The sequence below is a fragment of the Malus sylvestris genome, chromosome 4 (assembly GCF_916048215.2).
Source record: "Malus sylvestris chromosome 4, drMalSylv7.2, whole genome shotgun sequence".
Lineage (NCBI taxonomy): Eukaryota > Viridiplantae > Streptophyta > Magnoliopsida > Rosales > Rosaceae > Malus > Malus sylvestris.
Genome location: NC_062263.1, coordinates 15,091,147 through 15,113,362, shown reverse-complemented (window position 1 = coordinate 15,113,362; position 22,216 = coordinate 15,091,147). Strand labels below are relative to the sequence as shown.

The 22,216-nt window shown below is 37.0% G+C and overlaps 3 protein-coding genes across 3 annotated transcripts; 2 read left to right on the top strand and 1 right to left on the bottom strand.

The window, feature by feature from the left end:
* Positions 1–2,855: 2,855 nt before the first annotated feature.
* On the bottom strand, positions 2,856–5,058 carry LOC126618857 (uncharacterized). Its single transcript, XM_050287050.1, has 2 exons — positions 4,797–5,058; positions 2,856–3,981 (listed from the first exon to the last, which is right to left on the bottom strand). Exon 2 carries the CDS (start codon positions 3,975–3,977, stop codon positions 2,997–2,999), a length of 981 nt encoding a protein of 326 aa, XP_050143007.1. The 5' UTR covers positions 3,978–3,981; positions 4,797–5,058; the 3' UTR covers positions 2,856–2,996.
* Positions 5,059–7,300: 2,242 nt separating this feature from the next.
* Positions 7,301–11,765, top strand: LOC126618856 (serine/threonine protein phosphatase 2A 57 kDa regulatory subunit B' beta isoform-like). Its single transcript, XM_050287049.1, has 2 exons — positions 7,301–8,955; positions 11,186–11,765. Exons 1-2 carry the CDS (start codon positions 7,789–7,791, stop codon positions 11,507–11,509), a joined length of 1,491 nt encoding a protein of 496 aa, XP_050143006.1. The 5' UTR covers positions 7,301–7,788; the 3' UTR covers positions 11,510–11,765.
* A 7,547-nt stretch (positions 11,766–19,312) lies between these two features.
* Positions 19,313–22,051, top strand: LOC126618858 (uncharacterized). The gene is made up of 4 exons (XM_050287051.1): positions 19,313–19,610; positions 19,713–19,823; positions 20,776–20,844; positions 21,762–22,051. The coding sequence occupies exons 1-4, from the start codon at positions 19,458–19,460 to the stop codon at positions 21,810–21,812; spliced, it is 384 nt and encodes a 127-aa protein (XP_050143008.1). The 5' UTR covers positions 19,313–19,457; the 3' UTR covers positions 21,813–22,051.
* The last annotated feature ends 165 nt before the right edge of the window (positions 22,052–22,216 follow it).

Sequence of the window (22,216 nt, the reverse complement as noted above, 5' to 3'; positions counted from 1 at the left end):
TCATTAAAACGGCGCAACACCTTCTGGGTGTAGTTCGATTGATGTACTAGGATTCCATCCGAACAATGCTCTATCTCGAGACCGAGACAGTATCGAGTCTTACCTAGATCTTTCATCTCAAATTCCGACTTCAGGTGCGAAGCAGTTCTCGCGAGCTCTTCAGGAGTTCCGATGAGATTCATGTCATCGACATATACTGCAACAATCGCAAATCCGGAATGTGACTTCTTAATGAACACACAAGGGCATAGTTTGTTATTCACATATTCATGACTAGTCAAATACTCACTTAAACGGTTATACCACATTCTTCCGGATTGTTTCAAACCGTATAGTGAACGCCTCAGCCGAATTGAGAGCGTGTTCCGGGGTTTGGAAATATTTGAACCAGTCAATGTAAGTCCTTCGGGAACTTTCATATAAATTTCCGTATCGAGATCCCCATAGAGATACGCGGTTACTACGTCCATTAGCTGCATATCCAGTTTTTCGGAAACTACCAAACTGATAAGGTATCGAAAAGTAATCACATCCATAACGGGTGAGTAAGTTTCGTCATAGTCAATCCCGGGGCGTTGTGAGAAACCTTGTGCTACAAGACGAGCTTTGTAACGCACAATTTCGTTCTTCTCATTACGCTTCCGAACGAAAACCCACTTGTAGCCAACGGGCTTCACATGTGGAGGAGTAGGAACTACAGGTCCAAACACCTTACGTTTCGCAAGTGAATCAAGTTCGACTTGGATTGCTTGTTTCCAGTTTGACCAATCAGCTCTACGTCGACATTCATCAATGGAACGCGGTTCAATGTCATCGCTCAACATGATCTCAGTAGCTACTGCAAATGCTAATGCATCGTCGACAATCATCTCATTTCTACGCCACACATCATCTAAGCTAGCATAATAGACCGAAATCTCACGATTCTCGGGAGGAGGATTCGTCTCTTCAAGGACGCTTCCATAATCTAGAATTTCCTCATGAGTTGGGTAAAATGAGTAAGCGATAGTCGGATTCACGGTAGGCTCTTCAGGACCTTGTGCCGTGGTTTTCCTCTTCCGGGGGTGTGAATCCTTTGAACCAAGGGGTCTGCCACGCTTTTGTGTAGGGGCAGATGATTGGCTAGCCGCTAATGTACGTGGATCACCAGAATTGGTGTCCCGGGCTTCCAGGAGGGTAGTCCGTCGTACATTTGGTACATCCATCTTTGCAGGCGTATTCGCAGCTGGAATATGTGATCTTGTCACGCGCGCTAGATCGGTGAAAGCATCTGGCATGCTCTGAGCTATGCTCTGGAGATCTAATATGCGCTGCACTTCAGCTTCAGACTGAGCGGTGCGGGGATCTAAATGAGACAAAGTGGGAGTCGTCCACGATAATTCGCGTCGTTCATTAGGAACGTTGACGTTCTTATCTCCCCCTAACGACGGGAAGATTGTCTCATAGAAGTGACAATCCGCGAAACGAGCGGTAAACAGATCGCCTGTCAAAGGTTCTAAGTAACGAATAATCGAAGGAGAATCATATCCGACATAGATTCCCATCCTTCGCTGAGGCCCCATTTTTGTACGTAAGGGCGGCGAGATCGGCATATAGACCGCACAACCAAAAACGCGCAGATGCGATATGTCAGGTTCGCATCCGGTGACCAACTGAAGGGCACTAAATGGTTGTGTCGCAACAGGCCTCAGGCGGACCAACTTTGCTGCGTGCAATATTGCATGGCCCCAAGCAGCGATCGGGAGCTTGGTACGTATGACCAACGATCGAGCAATCATTTGTAAACGCTTAATGAAAGCCTCTGCCAGGCCGTTCTGGGTGTGAACATGGGGTACAGGATGTTCAACTTCAACCCCAACCGACATGCAATAGTCATCAAAAGTTTTAGATGTGAATTCTCCAGCATTATCCAATCGAATAGATTTGATCGGATAATCAGGGTGGTGAGCCCTGAGCTTGATAACCTGAGCCAACAGTTTGGAGAATGCAGCGTTCCTTGTGGACAACAAGCACACGTGTGACCAACGTGTAGAAGCGTCAACCAAAACCATAAAATATCTAAATGGTCCGCAGGGAGGTTGAATCGGTCCACAAATGTCCCCCTGAATCCGTTGTAGAAAAATGGGAGGATTCGAACGAATCTTGTCATAAGAAGGCTTAGTAATAAGCTTTCCCATAGAACATGTTTGACATGCAATTTCATGGATCGAACCTAAGCTTCGGGTTAGTGGATGCCCGTGTGAAGTTTTGAGGATACGGCGCATCGCTATTCGTCCAGGATGTCCCAAACGATCATGCCAAAGTGTAATTTCGTGCGCGGTCCCTGTGGTAGGGCCGGCCACATAGTGGCATTCTATGGGGCGTATGGTCGTAGTATACAGACCACTCGGGTTACGCTCCATCTTCTCTAGAATACGCTTCTGGCCATATTCGTAGGAAGTTACGCACAGAAATTCAACTCCGTTTTCTACGTGGGTTTCAGCGTGGTAATTGTTATCTCTAATGTCCTTGAAACTTAGTAACGTTCTTCCGGAACGTGGAGAATAGAGTGCCTCAGCAATGGTCAAGATTGTACCATTGGACAACATTATACGTGCCTGACCGTATCCTTCGATCAGGTTGGATGGGCCTGAGAGGGTTGTCAGAGGTGCATTCTTAGGTACGAAGTTAGTGAAATAGATGCGTTCACGCAAAACAGTATGCGTGGTTGCACTATCTGCCAGACAACTAACTTTCCCACTAGTCATACCTAGAATGAAAAATTAATTTGAATCGGTCACATGCATAAAAGTTTATAAAAACAAGTATCAATTCAAAATAATTTCATTTATTCAAGGAAAAAACTGAATATCCAAAATAAATCGCCAACTAATAATCCAAAACATAAAGGAAAATTGTTCAAAATCAACCAAAAAACAAGGTGGGGTTCGGCCACAAGGTGGAATTCGGCCCCAATTGTCTTATTTTAACTGAAAAATAAGTCTATGTCTAAGATTCTAATCTTCCATAGGAGTGGTATCCTCCTGAAAATCAGAAACCTCCATCTTTGTAGTCTCCGGTTCGTCCACTTGCAGGAAGTTTGATTCAAACTTCGTACGACGAGAATGATATGCATCCACAACCTTCTTGGGAGCACGGCAAATACGGGACCAATGGTCCTTGGAACCACAACGATAGCACATATCGTCATTCATTGTGGCAGGTGCTTTGCCCTTATTCTTGAAGTTCGAGGCCTTGGGAGCGAGGTTTGGGCGCTTCTGGGCTTTGTTTCCTCCCTTGGATGGGCCTTGGCTCTGTTGACCTTGGTGGGATGGCTTCTGGCCGCCCTTACCACGCCTCTTTTGGCGTTTTGGGTGCTGATTAGTGCTATAATGTGCTTCAGGCACAGCAGTAGCCCCAGTAGGTCGAGCTTGATGATTCTTCATCAACAGCTGGTTCTGCTTTTCAGCAAGAAGTAAAACAGAGATCAAATCCGAGAACTTAGTGAACTTCTGAGCTCTATATTGTTGCTGCAGGACAATATTAGAAGCAGAGAAGGTCGAGTAGGTCTTCTCCAGGAGATCCTCTTCAGTCAAAGTTTCATTGCAAAACTTGAGAAGTGATCGGATTCGACAAACTTCAGAATTATATTCATTCACAGACTTAAAGTCTTGGAAGCGCAAGTGCTGCCAGTCGTGTCTTGCTTCAGGCAAGAATATGTCCTTTTGGTGATCGAAACGATCAGCCAAAGCGACCCATAATGCACGTGGATCCTCCTCAGCAAGGTACTCAGTTTGTAGAGCGTCATGGATATGTCTTCGGATGAAGATCATAGCAGTGGCTTTTTCAGCCTCGCCAACAGGTTTATCTGTTGCTTCTTCAATAGCAGGACGCAAGTTCTTTGCAGTGAGGTGGAGCTTCACATCTTGAACCCACTTGAGGTAGTTCCTTCCAGAAACCTCCAAAGCGGTGAAGTCGAGTTTGTTCAAATTCGACATGGTCCTATCAAAATAGATGGACAAGATGTGGTTAGTGTAATGGAGAAAAATCAATCCATTCACATAGGAGTAGAACATACAGGTTCTAATAGACATGTATTGGTTTAATTTTGCATGAAAAACTTCGGGTTTTCATGGGTGATATATTTAAGTGAAAACTTCGGGTTTTCAAACAAGGCATGTGTATAAGAAACTTCGGGTTTCAAAGTAATTATGAACTTCAGGTTCATATATTCCTGCAGGCAAACACAAATATATATGCAAACAAATATGCAAAGAATATATGCAGAAATATTGTATAATGATAAGTGAATTAATTTATTTTTGGTCTTCGGGGCCAAATTAAAGTGTGGGTGAAAATATAAAAACCCATATTATTTAAAAAAAAATTAAATAATAAAATCTCGGGGCCTAAAAATATAGGCCAAGAACCCTCGAGTGGGATTACAGGCCCACGGGGTGAGAAGAAGGGAATGGGCTGCTGTGTGCAGCCCTAAAATTTTTTTTTTTTTCGTTTTTTTTTTTTTTTTTTTTTTTTTTTTGTATTCAATTATATTATATGCATGTATAATTTTAATGAATCACATATTTATGTTGATGCATATGCAAATAATAGTTTCAATGCATGTACATATGTAGGATTCAATTCATGACAAATATCAAATTCACATAATTGTAGCAATTTTGATTATGAAGCATACACAATTTATGTAGAATCTAAAATACGTAAAACGTAAAGTTGGGTCATGCATCATGGTGAATGTTCATGCTATCAGGGCTTGCAAAATATCGAGTTAAAAGTCGTTGTTTAGAAAGAACCTGATTGCGTGATGATATAGATGAACTGGTTTGATGCAGAAAAATTATTTCTTCAATTTCGGCTTTCATCTTCAAGCTTGTATCACGTTCAACATAAGAAGAAAAATAAATTGAATCAATAACAATATATGAATTCAATAAAATCAAGATTTAATCAATTAAAAATAATTGAAACGTAATACTCCCCTGATTGTAGACGAATAAATTCTCTTTAAATTCTTCTAAGCACAGCGTGAAGAGCGTGCTGATAACGTGTTGTGGTCTATTTTATCTGACAGAGGGACTAGGGCCGGCGGCAGAGAGAGAGAGAAGAGAGATGTGTGTTTGTAGAATTTGTAGGGGAATGTGTGTGTTGTTATCCCTTCTACATTGTGCCTTTATTTATAGTAGTAAAGGGAGAGAAGATATTCCTTCTTCTCCAAGTAATACAAGTTGTAATAGGAAAGGATAACTAGAATCAAATCTTATCTAGGATTTACACAATCATACTTAAACTATGAATGTTTACAACATTCTTATATAAAAAATACATTTAAAAAACTACTTTATTTTATTTCTTTTCAGGATAATAACTTTGATCCTTTCTTTTTTGGGTAAAGCACAAAATACCAATGCCATTGAGCAAATTAGGCTTCGGTTGAGAAAAAAAAAATCATGAAATAATGAAAAATTAGAACAAACCTAAAAATAGAAACTTCACTATATTTTAACCTAACAATTATCCTCAATACAGTTGGGGCCCGCCAGCGTCTACAAGGGTCCAATCAAACCCCAACTCCAAGGTTCTCTCCAAGGAAACATAAACATGGTAAAATCTTCCCTAACCTGAGCAAAACAAACACATATCACATTTATCTTGCCTGGTTCCATGCCACGTGTAAAACCACAAAAAGAAGTAAAAAATTCGAAAACTAAAACAATTTTTTTTTTGTTAACAAACAATATTATCAATACTAAGGGTATAAAGTGGATCAAGCCTCATAATGGGCAAACAACAATGTGGTTCAAATTTGATTTTGGCAAAAATTGAACTTAAAACATGTCACTTACACTTACAAATAAAAATGAATAAAACTAAACCATAGTACTAAGTTGTCAAACAAAATTAAGATTGAATTAACTAACAAAATATTAAGGGTAAATTACATAAAACTACCTCAACTATTGAGCCAGTCATAGTTTCATATCCCATCTTTAAAAAATGTCAATGTCATACCTCATCTTACGAATTTGTTACAATTTCATACATTCCGTTAGTTTGTCTGTCAATTATTCCATTAAATAGTGACGTGGCTTAAGATGAGCTCACTCTCTATTAAAAAAATTAATAAAAAATAAAAAAATGAGTTAAATATTAAAAAATTAAAAATAAAATCATTTAATAATTGCATGGGGGACCTACCCCCTATCCCCTTCACCTTTTCTTCCCCACTTCCGTCTTCCCCAAACCCAAAACCAGATCCCACCATGCTCCCGTCTTCTCTGCGCCGATCACTACCGCCACTCTCCCTTCGACCTCCCCTACTGCTTCTCTAGCTTTGCTAACCACCTTCAACTGTTACTCAACCACCTCACCCGTGCCACGCCATCGCTCAACTCCCTCTCTCCCTTCGTCCACACCGCCTTTAAGGGCATCATCATCGACCTCACCTCCACACTCAAAACTCTGTCGTTCTACAGAACCAAGGGAAAAATCTTCGTCCTCATCAACTGCCTCTCCCTTTGCTCCTCCCTCCGCGACCACACAGTCGCCATCTCTGGCTGCCTCGCCCTCCTCAACGCTACGGTCAGGACCTCAACCTCTCCGATCTTCATAAGAAGATCGTCGATCTTTCCAGAGACATGAAGCAAGCTCACTTCACAATAAGTGGTGACATCACTTCAGTTCATCTTGTATTCAATTTTTTGAAATGTGAATTTTGAAAATTGAGGGATTTGAATCGGATTCTAGGTTGTGGAATTAGGGAAGAAAGAGTGCAAGGATAAGGCATGGCGCATGTGAGGTGGGTGAGTGACAGCTAAAGGTGGTCAGCAAAGCCAGAGAAGCGGCAAGGGAAATTGAAGGGAGAGTGGCGGTAGTGATCGATGCAAAGAAAACGAGAGCGGGGTGGGATCTGGTTTTGGGTTTGGGGAAGACTGGAGCAGGGAAGAATGGGTGAGGGGGATAAGGGGTGGGTCCCCCATGCAATTATTAAATGATTTTATTTTTTAGTTTTTAATATTTAATTAATTTTTTTATAGATAATAGGCTCCGTCTCAAGTCATGTCACTATTTAACAAAAGAATTGATAGAAAAACTGACGGAAGATATGAAATTGTAACAAATTCGTAAGATAAGATATGACATTGACATTTTTTAAAGATGAAGTATGAAATTATAACTGATCCAATAGTTAAAGTAATTTTATGTAATTTACCCAAATATTAATAACTTAGCAAAAATAAACAACTGTCAGTGTTTTTTAATTATTTTTTTAATTTACAAGGGGCGTTTATTCAATCATTCCCATTTTTGTTGCTTAAAACTTTTCTTGTTTTTCATTTTCTCCATAATCATCCGGCCTCCACTTCTATACGCACACACTCTCTCTATCTCCCCCCTCTTTCTCTCTCATCGGGTTGATCGCCGGAATCACCAACGTCCGATCAAGTCGCCGGCATTCCGGCGGTCCGACTCAGATGACTTTGAATTCGGATCCACCAACAACAACTCAGCGTTTCCTAATTCCTAAGACGGTACATTTCTTCTCATCCTCACGCCCCTTTTCGATTTCAATTTCGTTTTCCGACGCCGATATCGCCTATTGAATAGAACCACTCGGGGATTTTATTGGATTGTGGAGAATTTAGGGCTCTCGTTCCATGCATGCTGAATCAAATCATCGCCAATCGCCGACTATTCCCTCCACATCGCCAGAGCTGCTTCCAAATTCCCAAATAGATCGCTGTCCGCAATTCTAGGGTTTAGGATTCGTCGCTGCATTGGGAAATTATGTTTAAGAAGATCATCAAGGGAAACAAGAAGCCCTCGAAATCCGAGACTCATGATCCTTCTTCGTACGGGTACGGGCCGCCCGGAACCCGCAATTCCGGGGCGGTCTCGGCGAATGTGGTCGTGAACCACGCCTCCCGCACTGGGCCAGCTGCTTCTGGGCCCAACGTGGGTGGCGCGGGTGTTACGGCGTTGCCGCCTTCCGGAACCATCGAGCCTCTCCCTATGTTCCGTGATGTGCCCGTCTCAGAGCGCCAGCACCTGTTCCTCCGCAAATTGCAGGTTTGTTGCTTTCACTTCGATTTTTCTGATACCCTTAAGACCCCTAGGGAGAAAGAAATTAAGCGTCAAACCCTTTTGGAATTGGTTGATTTTATACAATCTGGGTCGGGTAAGATCACCGAGACTTGTCAGGAGGAGATGATTAAAATGGTGTCTGTTAATATATTTCGGTGCTTGCCCCCTGCATCCCACGAAAACACGGGCCAAGAGAATGCCGATCCTGAAGAGGAGGAGCTTTATTTGGAGCCATCCTGGCCTCATTTGCAGTTGGTTTATGAGCTTCTTCTTAGGTACATTGTGTCATCTGATACCGATACCAAGGTTGCCAAGCGTTATATTGATCACTCATTTGTGTTGAAGTTACTTGATTTGTTTGATTCTGAGGACCCGCGTGAGCGCGAGTACTTGAAGAACATTCTTCACCGCATATATGGGAAGTTCATGGTGCACCGACCCTTCATCAGGAAAGCCATCAATAACATATTCTATAGGTTTATATATGAGACCGAGAGGCACAGTGGCATTGCTGAGCTTTTAGAGATTCTTGGGAGTATAATTAATGGGTTTGCACTTCCAATGAAAGAGGAGCATAAATTGTTTCTTGTTCGGGCACTTATACCGCTGCATAAGCCGAAGTCAATTGGTGTGTTTCATCAGCAGCTGTCCTACTGCATAATCCAGTTTGTTGAAAAGGATTACAAGTTGGCAGATACGGTTGTAAGGGGTTTGTTGAAATACTGGCCAGTGACCAACTGTCAGAAGGAAGTTCTTTTCCTTGGAGAACTTGAAGAAGTTCTGGAGGCAACACAAGCTGCTGAGTTTCAGCGGTGCATGGTTCCACTTTTCAGACAGATTGCCCGCTGCCTCAACAGCTCTCATTTTCAGGTTTGGGAATATTTTCAAATTTGATTGCGTTTGCTTCATTTAATTATCCATTATGGTTATTTGTTTGTATGGAAAACTGGGATTTATTTTGCTGGAGCTTTAAACTAATAGTTTAGCTGGTTTATTTAAGAGAAATGGTTCTCAATGTTTTTTCCCATTACTTATTGGTATTTAGCTTGGTCAAAAGTTTTACCTTTTCCATTTTTTTTGCGATTTAAATTTCATTAGTTGTTCCGCTTTTGTTGTACTTATCATTATTTCATTGTATGAATGTGTTGAATATCATTGTGATATGAAATCTCGTGCAAATGGAAACTGCTTCTGTGTGTGGAAAGTGTCATTAGTGTGCATTTATTGTAACCAATATTCACTTTTCCGCAATCTCTCTAAATCTACTTTTTTTGTTAAATACCACATCATTGTTCTCCTTGCCTTGTTTCTCTTTTTGCCTGAGACTGCGGCCTTATCAGTTTATTCTAGTTTGATAAATTTACCCATTGTCTCTTTCTTTTGTTGCTGATCTCATGCTAATGTGATTTCCATTCTGTATATTGTGGTACACATAAGTGTTTACTTTTTGTGTTCTTCCAATGGGAAAAATCTTCCTTGAGTACGTAATTTTTGTTGCCTTAGCAGCTTTGCCTGTTTCTTTTACATTCAATGTGATCTTTTTGTAATTTTCATAGGTCCATCTTTAAAGGAAAGGTCAAAAGCTGATACGTGACTTGAAAAAAAGAAGTCAGTTACACAATAATTGGAAGACTGGTTTATGGGTTGACTTAGAATTTTTCGTTCTTGGCATTTAATAAGCGGGGAAGGTAGAGGGTTTGTTATAGATGGCTAAAGTTCTCATGCTAATGTGATTTCCATTCTGTTATATTTTGGTACACATAAGTGTTTGCTTTTGTGTTCCTCCAATGGAGAAATCTGCCTTGCATACATAATTTTTGTTGCCTTAGCAGGTTTGCCTGTTTCTTTCACATTCGATGTGATCTTTTTGTAATTTTCATACGCCCATCTTTAAAGGAAAGGTCAAAAGTTGATACGTTACTTGAAAAAAAGAGAGTCAATTACACAATAATTTGGACACTAGTTTATGGGTTGACGTAGAAACAGAGGGTTTTTCGTTCTTGGCATTTGATAAGTGGGGAAGGTAGAGCCCTAGAGGGTTTGTTATAGATAGCTATAGTTCTTATGTTAATGTTTTAGGAATGCACTCAACACTAGCATCTTTGTCGTATTGAATTTCTATTGAATAAGCGGACATGCAGAATATAGAAGATGACATGTGGGATCAAGTTGTAGTCTATCGGTATACAGTGATCATATAACTTGATATGGGAAAAGTAGTTACATACATATCACATAAGGGGCCATGTTAAGATTATCTGAAATCATATAGTATCAATATTACGGGGACAAAAGCACAAGATTGCTAGGTAGGACAACTCCCCAGGAAGGTGGGCATGATGTAGGGGAAAACTAAGTGTTCATTAGACATCAATTATAAAAATCAATGATGGATGTGACCTTCTCGAGTGACATTTTAAGTTGATATCCCTTGGGTAGTTAAGATGTTGATCAATTTATGAAGAGGAACAGTTCACCTTGATTAATCTAACTTTCGATGTTTTTTTGCAAAAAATGCGTGCTGTATTTGACATTGTTTTGACAGTTCCTGCTGACAACACTCCTGATTTGCTAAGAAACCTGAAACCTGTATGTAATGTTCTGATGAAATAGCCCAAGTGGTTGGCCCTAAAATATCTTGAGCTTTTTATAGTTTTTAATTATTAATATTTATGTTTTGTTTTTCTGCTGAACAGCAGCAGTGGTTTGATTTTAAGTGCTTTATTTTTTTTTCATTTTACGTGTTTTTTGTTATTTTATCTTGTCCCCTGTTAGTAGGTTGTCAAAATGCTGTCTTCATGAAAGTATTGGTATGGCAGAACAAGAAATGTGAAATTAGTTAGCTTTTGTGCTTGCTGGCATGAATATTGGTGTGCCGACAATTGATCTTACTTGGTAACTGGGCTCTATTTTGATATTCTGTTGAAAAAATATCTATGAAACGGGAGGTAACTGTATGGGTGGTCTTTTAGTTGTATTCCTATCATGCATTATGAAAGCATTACAAATGATTTCAACACTTTAGCATTTATGAAATGGTGAAGGGATGAAAGCATTACAAATCCTTTGAAAATTTTTCTAAGTCACATTTACAATGCAGGTTGCGGAACGGGCACTCTTCTTATGGAATAATGAACACATTGTGAATTTAATTGCTCAGAACCGGAATGTCATACTACCAATTATTTTTGAGGCATTGGAGATGAATATCCAAAACCACTGGAACCAAGCCGTTCACGGGCTGACTGTCAATGTGCGGAAAATGTTTTTGGAAATGGATGCTGAGTTGTTTGAAGAGTGCCAGAGGCAGCGTGCAGAGAGAGAAGCGAGGGCAAGAGAGGTAGAAGAACAGCGAGAGTTGACATGGAAAAAACTGGCTGACGCGGCAGCACAGAGAGGGGAAGCGGATATGGTTACGACCTGAACGAGCAAGCAGGGTTTCGTGTACCCGCACTGGAAAATGAAGGGATGGATTGAAGATAAATCCGGTCCTCTCATTTTGGTGGTATTCTTTCTTAATATATTTTTTTTGTCTTTTAATTTTTTGATCCCGGTTCGAATCATTGAAGATCAGAAGCAGTGATAAAATGTAATTTAAGATGTACGGAATTTGTTAGCAATATGCTGCAGATTAAGAATGATTTGTGAAATATATATTTTCTACTTTCCCTCTTCTCGTATTTTGAGTTCTTCTACCATCTTGCTGTGCCATGGTCCCAAAGTTGGTGAGTTCAAATTTGTGTTGTGTGATATTGGGAGTAAGTTAGTTGGACAGAGTAGTGCGATGCAGCTAGGTTTGATTTCTTTTCTTGCCGTATAAACTAGATTAGAATATTATTGTTAGAGTCGAAAGAAAAATTTGTGTGATTTTTTGGATTTGAAATTCGTATTGTACTCATCGAATAAGGAAATCTCTTAATTTTCAAGAGAAATAATTTCATGTCATGTCATTTACTAAACAATTCTGAATCAAACAAAATGTTTACCTCTTCTATGAATTGGAAACAATGTTTTCAACCTAAGGACCAGATATATACCAGCAGATTAGGATAAAACCCAAAGATATTTAGTATATTTCCCACTAAATTTTTTTTTTTTCTTCTTGGGCTTTGACTCGTTCTTGGAAAACTTTTTATGAATTACCCATTTTCTAGGGCAAAATACTATATTTTTAGCATTTCCTCTAGAATTCGAACATAACCTCACTTTTTCTTTTGAAGTAAAAAAAAAATCACTTTGTACCTAATAAATTTGTGTGGAACTTGACTTGCCACTAAACTGTGCTGAGTAGCATTACCACCCATTCAAAACTTGCCATTTTGGAAAAACATTAAATATGATAATTTTTTTAACAGTTTCAGAATATTAACATAAAACCTAAAAAAAAATTTAAAAGTAAAAGATGATAACATGAAACACAAACCCCACCCCAGTCCACCTCCATCAGAAAGACGAAGGGTTGGAGATGGCAGCTAGAAATATTGATATGATAAGATGGCTATGTCAAAGTCACAACGGTGTTCATATCAGAATTATAAAGATATTGACTCTGGGACAAATGGAAATGGCAATCTCTTTCAGCTTGAGAAATTAAAATGGCTGAGTAAAGGAAGAAGGATTCCTACACATATTAGCTTTACTGGTTATAATTAATTGAAAAAAAATTGATCAAGAAGCAACCGCCACCCCACCATATAAAACCCTCCTTTTTCCTTCTTAGCAATTCTCCCTCTATAAACTCTAAAACAACACAGAAACAATATATGCTATATATTTAATCAAACAAAAAAGGAATTTGATGAGTGGAAGAAAAATAAAAAATAAAGTTTTTTCTAGGTTAGAGGAAAGGTTTTCAAAGTTACTTATACTGTCCTTCAAAGTATTCAGAGAGCTTGGTCCCTTATAAAATTAGAAACAAAAAATATCAGACATAAATAAATGGCATACAACAAAAGTGGTTGCAGCAAGTAGACAAACATATAGAAATGTTCAAGTGGTCTTCATTAAAGAAAAGAGAAAATTAATGAAAAGTTCTTAAAAAAAATTATTTAACCTTTAGAACAAAAGTATTTTTAAATACCTATATTGTCCTTCAAAATATTCAAACAACTTGGTCTCTTATACAATCAGAAACAAAAAGATATCATACATAAGTAAATGCCATACAACAAAAGTGGTTGTAGCAAGTAAACAACGATCGTACTTTGTTTAATTAGACTTAAGTAATTTTCTTTCTTTCTTTCTTTAGTGCGTTTGTTTAATTAGACTTCCATTCTAAAACAGAAAAACATTATTGTAGTTATATTATTAACATGCTAAACTAACGATCGTACTTTGTTTGAGCACTCTGTTATAGTTGAATGCTTTCCATATAAATAATTGGTTGGACGTTAACCAGGATAACTCTGAGTTCAGCCTCTAAGGCTTTATACCTGCATTGTGAGTAGCCATTATGCTGAAACAAGTCGAGTTTCATGTGCAAGGTTTTATGTCTAGTTGTTATAATAGTCATTTGACTATTTAACCCGGCCTTGCCTTTCGAATATGGTATCAATTCGAAGGACATTTTTTGTGTAAAAAGTCCATAATGGGTCAAGTTTTTTTCTTTATTTACTTTTATGCTATTATTTCATTCATCATGGCAGGTCTCACAATGATGTTTACATTTTTGTCTAACGCTTCAATTATTGTACATTATTTTATATGATGCTATTACACTTATGCTACTTTTCATCCTTTACTAATCTGCTGCCAGCTCTTTCATGCCTCTATCATGTTGTCAATGTTATGTAGTTCTTCTTCTATCAAGTTGTTTCAGTATTGTTCATCTCCTTCTTCTAATTCTGCCTCTCTTTCTCTATCTTCTTTTACCTTGTAATCCATATTTAATGTTTCTCCTTTGAAATTTTGAGGCTTCCAGTAGGGCTGATGATCTATTTTCGCCTTGCTATAAATATACATTTCTTATTCTTCTACTACTAATATCATATCATACTTCAAATCTTCAAATTCATCTAAAGCTAACATTTGGATTCCTCGGTATCTCAGAATATTTTTGTATGAAGGAGTCCATCTGTATAGAGAGATAGAGAATAGTCTAAATAACTCTTCATTAATCATGACTATATGCCTAGCTTTCTCCTTATGCTTATGTACATACCAATCTGGAGGACTACTAATAAAACTTACACAAATTTATTTCCACTCTTCTAGATAATCTTTTGCTAATTTATTAAGTTTTTTAGGAAGTGATTTTAATTGAGAACTATGGTTAATGAATATTTTATCAAGATAGCCAAACTCTAATAGTAAGATTGGGGTAACTTCTATTACATTATGTTGTTTTTATGCTCATAATTGAAATGAAATGCTCTAAAATCTCTCATATTAATCATGGCTAAAGCTATACTAACTTTTGGTTTACAAATACAATTCTTCGTATTATCACAAAAACATGGTGGATATATCTTTGTAATAATATCCGTCTCTAGTTCTGAATCAAAGATGGATTGATACAAAGCACATTGTAATTGTAATTGTAGCTCTTCATGGACTGTGATGCTTTGTTCAAGATCTCATTTTGCATGTCTGGTGGCATTGTTCTTAATTTTTATTTTCAAATTTCTTCTAATAAGATATCATCTTTTATTAAGTCTAATGATATATTCCTAAGAATATTTCATATCTTTCTTGTTTTTCTTTGTCTGTCAGATGTTGATGCAGCTCATTTATTTGATGCTGCTCATTTGTCTGATGCTACTCCATTTCAATATCTTCTTGTAAAAGCTCAATCTGAAATGAAGCAGCATCAGACAAATAAGCAGCATCAAATAAATAAGTAACTTCAACATCTGACAGACAAAGAAAAACAAGAAAGATATGAAAGATTTCTTAGGAATATACCATTAGACTTTAATAAAAGATGATATCTTATTAGAAGAACTTTGAAAAGCAAAATTAAGAATAATGCCACTAGACATGCAAAATGAGATCCTGAGCAGAGCACCATAGTTCATGAAAGAGTTACAATTACAATTACAATGTGCTTTGTTTGGACAATTTTTGATCCAAAACTATGAATGAATATTATTACAAAGATATATTCATCATCTCTTTATGATAGTACAAATAGTTATATGTGTAAACCAGAAGTCAGTATAGCTTTAGCTAGGATTAACATGAGAGAACATGACATTTCAATATGTAAGAAACATCATAATGTAGTAGAAGTTACCCCAACCTTACTATTAGAATTTGGCTATTTTGATAAGATATTCATTAACCATAGTCCTCAATTATAATCACTTTCTAAAAAGCTTAAGAAAATAGCAGAAGATTATCTAGAAGAGTGGAAAAAAATTTGTATAAGTTTTATTAGTGGTCCTTTAGAATGTGTACATATGTATATATAAGGAGAAAGCTCGGCATATAATGATGATTAATGAAGAGTCATTTAGACTATCCTCTATCTCCCCATACAAATGGACTCCTTAGTACAAAAATATTCTGAGATATTGAGGAATCCAAATGTTGGTTTTAGATGAATTTGAAGATTTTAGGTATGATATGATATTAGTAGCAGAAAAAGAAATGTATATTTACAGCAAGGCAAAAACTTTTCATCAGCCCTACCAGAAGCCTCAAAATTTTAAAGGAGAAACATCAAATATGTATTACAAGGTAAAAGAAGATAGAGAAAGAGGTAGAATTAGAAGAAGGAGATGAACAATACTAGAACAACTTAAACAAAAGAAGAACTACATAACATTGACAACATGATGGAAGCATGAGAGAGCTAGCAACAATTTAGTAAAAGATGAAAAGTAGCATATGGAATAGTACCAATTCAAATAATGTACAATAATTGAAGCATCAGACAAAAATGTAAACAGATTATGGACCCACCATGATGAATGAAATAATGGCATAAGAGTAAATAAAGAAAATAGTTTTACTCATTATGAAATTTTTACACAAAAAATTCCTTATGATTAAGATTGTATAATAAAAAGACTTTTTCATTAAAAGTCCCTTGATTTAATGATTGGAGTGGATTGGTTGGTGGGAACAACAAGGAGAAGGGAGAAGGTGCGCTTGAGAAATTAAAGCTTTTTATTTTTGTAATTCGATTTTAATTAACAAATTAATTATGTACTAATTTATTTTTTAATTTTTACTTAAAATTAATATGGAGTCTTTTATTAATTTGGGTTAATAAATGACAAGTTTTGAGCGGGTGGTAATACCACTCAACACATTCTAGTGGCAAGTCGAGCTCTATACAAATTTTTCTCCTTATGTAGCTACCATTTTCCAAAATATCCTTGAAATTAAGAGCCAAAAAAATGGAAATTGATAAAAATAAATTATCAGCCAAATTTCATAATTTTTTATTTAAAAACGAGGCTAAACGCCTAACAAAATGAACTTACAATAAGACATTTTCAGTAGTGTTGTTACTAAGAGATGTCAACAAGGGATATGAGCTTAATCAAAATAAACTGGACAAAAATAACACGATAAACTTAAATTAGCTCATTCATCAGCCACAAAATTCATCACATAATAAACATAGCGGATTCAGTTAGAATTTAAAAAAAAAAATTAGTTAAGCTCAGTTTATTACTCTGAAGTTTCGTGATTTTCAATATTTGACACATCAAGTTTTTTCATCCCAGTCTAGTACCTTAAATGATAATTCTAGGACAATTTCATACATTCGTTAAGCCTTTTGTTAAAACCTTTGTTATCTTGTAATGTGACGCCTATGTAGACAATGACTGGATACCTTGTGGATATTAAAAAAAACCTAAAAACTACAACTTTGGATTTGGAAGGAAACGTTTGGGATTTTTTCCCGACCGCAGCCATCTTGGGGATGGGTTTGCTTTTGTTGTTTTTCCCGGAGGACAATGGCAGCAACACCATCGCCATTGTTGACGAACCCACCAAGCTCTTCTCTTCTTCCACTTCTTTTTCGTTGTCCTCCCCCACCCCTTCTTCCTCCTCCAAAACATGCACAAGTTGTATCTCCTTACGCCTCTGCAACACCAATCAGTGTGCTAAAAGCCCCCAGAAATGGAGCAATAGAGGGTGGGCGAATTGGGAGGTAGTTTTGGTCGCGATCGAAATGGAGCCCGACCCGGGTTTGTATCGGTCTGCTGAAAAAACCCGGTTGAAGACAGAAGTGTTGGAAGGTAAGCCGCAGTTGATGAGGTAGTCATCGGAGGTAGTGAAGGAGGCTGAGATGTGGAGGAGAAAGAAGAGGGTTCGAGAGAGAAAGTGGAGACCAAGATGGGTTTGTCCCCGTGGAGAGATTTTTCAGTGTGACCGTCACACGAGATGCTACACCACGTGTCCCTATATAAATGGTGGGTTATATGTGTTAAAAGATTAATAACTTAAAATTTAAAATTTTCCATCACTTGCATAAAAACACATGGTATACCATCCGTGTTCCCGTCACAACTAAAACGTTCTCGTCCCCGTGAAGCTCCCACCCAATTCAGCAATGGGCTCTGATTTTTTAATTTTCTAATGTTGAGATGGGCCCATATTGACATGTGGCGTCAAGTTAGTGTCCACGTAAGGAGAGATTTTTCAGTGTAACAGGTATACGGGGTGGTACACCACATGTCACTATACAAATAGTGGGATATGTGTAATAAAAAGTTAATAACTTAAAAAATAAAATTTCTCACTACTCTTATTAAAACACTTGGTGTACCATTTATGTTCCCATTACAACTAAAACTTTCTCCCATCCAAGATTTTAAATATCGATATTATCGGCGATATTTCACCGATAATATCGTTTTTTTGAGAAAACGACATTTTCACACTTATCCACTTAATTATTGTAAATATATCAATATTTTTATCAATATTATCGCGATAATATTAAAAACGACATTTTCAGCATTTTAATGCATTATTTGAATAATATATCCTTATCAATAATATCGAAAGATAAAACCCAAGAATACTTAAAAAATGCTGAAAAGTCTCAAAAGATACTACACTTGATCTTAGCCCAAAGGCCCAGAAAGTTTGCTTTTCTCAGCTTTGGAATGTAGCTTTTATAGGCCTGTTTGCTTGCTCACTGCTCTCGCATGGGCGATGTGGGATTCTAACGCTTACAGAAACCAAAATGTTTTGCCGCGAGGGCTGGTGCATGTGAACTTGTGACTCCAACTAGGTAAGAGTCAGATCTAATTTGAGGCCTTCTATCCTATATTTGTGGACAACGATCAAATGCTAAAGATTAAACAAAGATAATATGTTCTACTGCTTAGCAAAAAAAGCTACAAACCCTCTGCTTATCTACAAAAAAAGACAAGTCCTTGCACTAGATATACTTTCAAATTACGTTGAGCAGCAACCTGATATATGTATTCGGACAAATTATAAAACAATTGACACACTCTTGGCTTCCAAAATTCAATTCTTTTAGTTTATATAAACTTGAAAAAACATAATCGGCATCCAAATTAAAGTTTAGTCTTATTCAACGTATTGATTTTCAATCGTTAATTGATATACTATAATTTGGAACTTCAACGCCTAGACACATGCTTATGCATAAGAAATTTAAAGTGTCAAATTCGGCACATTATTTTTCATCATTTTATTCACTTCCTTTTTTTTTAATATCCTAAATAAAACCTCCCAATATTGTACTAATTCATTATATATAAATGATTATGGTGTGTTTAAACTTCTTTCATTAATTACTACATATTTTCTACACTCACAATGTTTGCCAGCTCGCTATATAATTAACTTAAATCAGTTAAATCCATCATGCAATGCATTTCCTTCCAATTTTTTGTGATAAACTAATAGATAATTGATTAAATAAACATCATGCAAAGTTTCAATAAAAATTTCCAAGTTTTTCTTACAATTTTCGCGGTTTTTATTCAATTTTTATTGATATCGATAATATCCCGATATTTCCATCGATATTTCCGTGTTTTTGGACTACCGATATTTCCGATATCATCGATATTTTATACCTTGCTCCCGTGTGAACCTCGCGTTATAGGTTGACGGTCGACTTAACAGCAACCTTAACAAATCTAAGAAACTGTTCCAAACTTTTGACTTCAAGTATTATTCTGGAATGAAAAAAAAAAAACTTGATATACCAAATATCGAAAACCAAAAAATTTTAAAGTAGTAAACTGAACCCTTAAAAAAAATATTAACAAAAGAAAAATAAAAAAGTTAAACGCCAAAAGGAAATACAAAACCTCCAGCGGCTTTGCTCCTCATCATCTTCATCATCCAACTCAAAAATCCACCTAGCGTTGCTCACCTCTCCCTCTCCCTCTCCCTCTCTATAGTCAGTTTACGTACGAAAGAAAGGCATGTCCCGCAAAGGAGGAGGAAGTGCTTCTTCACTCCCGAAGGACGTGCCTTGGAGGGCCTCAAACATCAAACCCATCCCCAAAATTCACCATTCCCCTCTTCTCCGCATAGCCCCCAACCCTACTTCCAACTATGCCCTCTCCGTCATGAAGGTCGGTTTTCTTCCAAACATTACCCTCGTTCTACACCTCTGATTACATTTTTGTTTTCGTTTTTTATAATCTTGCTCGTCGTAAAATTGTGTAATTTTGCAGCACCCGAATCCAGTCGGAAGTGGGTTGGCCATGGAAGCTATAGTGGAATCCGCGGGACCGGATTGCATTGTCCCTGGACAAGTTGCACCCATCAAATTACTTGGTCTCAAGGTTGCCTCCTGCTCTGTTTCCATCATTAAAAATATCTTCAAACTTATTTGGTCCATTAATCCAGTAATTAGATTTTTAATTTACAAATTTTGATTAATAATTTTGGGAGTCATCCAAATTTTTACTAATTGTTGCTGCCTTTTTGTGGATTGTTATAACTGTTATGCTATCTGAATTTGGAATTTAGGATTAAAGTTATGCTCAGTACCTATTTGAATTTAGAATCGAAATATCTGCTAACGCTTGGGGCCAATGTTAGTTTACCTGTTCTTCTTCCTTTTAATTCGTTTTACTGGCTTCTTTGTAAAGTTTCAACACGGCAGTATATGCCATTGCTTAACGTTTGAATTGGGTCTTTCTTTTTTGTCCTTTTGATGTCATTCGTAAAATTATTACTTTCTTCAAACGCTTGCAATTGCTGCACAGACTATTTAGTTCTGCTTTCCCAGAGGCTTATTTTTTGGTGACATGTCTACTTTTAGGAGGATAGTTCCTCTGCTTGAATTGTTTGTTTGACAGATGCTATTTCAGAATGCAACATATAGAGATATTGTGATGCTTCGATTTGCTTACTGTGCTGTATCAAGTTTTTACTTTATACTATTCAATTATCTGTATAACTAGTCTCTTGTACTTCTTAGTTAGAGAAAATTGGAGAAATTATCCTTCAACTTTGGCCCAATTGGAGCTTTGGTCACTAAACTAAAAATTCGGGAGTATTGGTCTCTGAACTTGTTATAATGTGGAGCAGTGGTCATTTCCGCTAACTCTCTTAGAACTTCCATCCAAAATAAAGGGTTTAAAGGGGTGAAAAATGAAGCCAAAACAACCATGTCTCCATATTATTACACGTTCAGGGACCAATACTCATGAATTTTTAGATTAGGGATGATTGCTCCAATTATCTTTCTTAGTTATTGTTATTTTTAATTGAATTCTGTTTTTCTTACAGGTATGGCCATTTGAAGTTAACTTCAAATTTTTGGAACCAGTCGGGCGAGAGCTCAAGCAGCTTGGAAAGGTAAGTTTCAATGTTTCAGATCTGTTTCATTTTTGGAGTTACCCTTGTTGAATTGATAATGAGAGTAGATAGCTTTAGAAGAATCAGAAATAAAGATAAAATAAAGCTGGGAATGCTCTTGAGAAATGGCGTTGTCCCCAATTCCATGGAATAGAAAATAGTAAGAAAGTCAATAGATTGATACACTTTATTGATAATTAAAGTAATAAAGGGAAGAAAGAAGGTTTAGATAAGGTAAACAATCTGAGCACAGTAATTCAGAAATTATTTTCCCCAATAATAAAACCAGCTTATGATAAATCATTCCTGGTTCGATCTGCTGAAAATGATATGAGGCCAATTTGTTCTTCTGAAACATTTGAAAAAACAAATGAGTGGTTTTGGGTCAAATCGCATTGGAAGTCTAGAATGCTCTTTGCTCAGCTCCATAATGAAATTTATTATTGGATACATTAATATCGTTCAATTGTTGCTAAATGTCTTATGCGGTTAGGGTTTGTAGGACTTTATCAGCTTGTATTTTCAAGCTGTGGCCTAGTTTTCGCAGACTAGACCTGCTTTTTTTTTCTTCAAAATTGATGATTTTTGTATGAACGGGAGGGAGGTTGGGTTCCAGTTATATCTGATTGGTGGAAGATCTGTGGTGCGGAATTAAGACTTCTCTATTCTCTTTTTTTGATTTTTGATCATTCACTTGTTTTGAAAGTGAATAAGGAAAGACTTCTTGCCTGGACTCCTTTCTTTGTGGTCTCAGTTTCAGAACGTAACCTCCACCGTTGTTGATAATTGATGGTTTACTTTTGTTTGATTCTTGTCAAGTACTTACTGTAGAACAGTTTTTGCTTTCATACACAACATGAAAATCCAGAGTTCCAGAGGTCTTAATAATTAATACATTGATTATGTTGCTAATGCAGTTCATGGATGATGCTGTCAATCTGATGAATAAATCATTTATAGATCGCTAGTGCATCGGTTTCATGTTGTCAAAGAGGATAGGGCAATTGCAGTCAGCGGAAGCCTAGCCAGGAAGAATGACTTATTATGAGGTCTCCACTTGTGTTGTCTTTGGTTGTGCTGCGGTTGAGGCATACGTAGTAGTTAGTATCTATAGATCAGAAGCGGGAGGTTTCTTATTTTGTATTGTGACATTAATACTTGAATTTGAATAATATGAGGCTTGGAGTAATGCTAGTTATATTTGAAATCTTTGTCTTCACTGTACATATTGCACATGAATGCATACGTAAAGGTCATGTTCGACGACAAGGATTGGATATATTAACTTACGAGATTCAAGGTTTATTGATGTTAGAAATGAATGCCAAGTTGCCAAATTCTAAATTTCGTCTAAGGTGAAGACATTAGATGG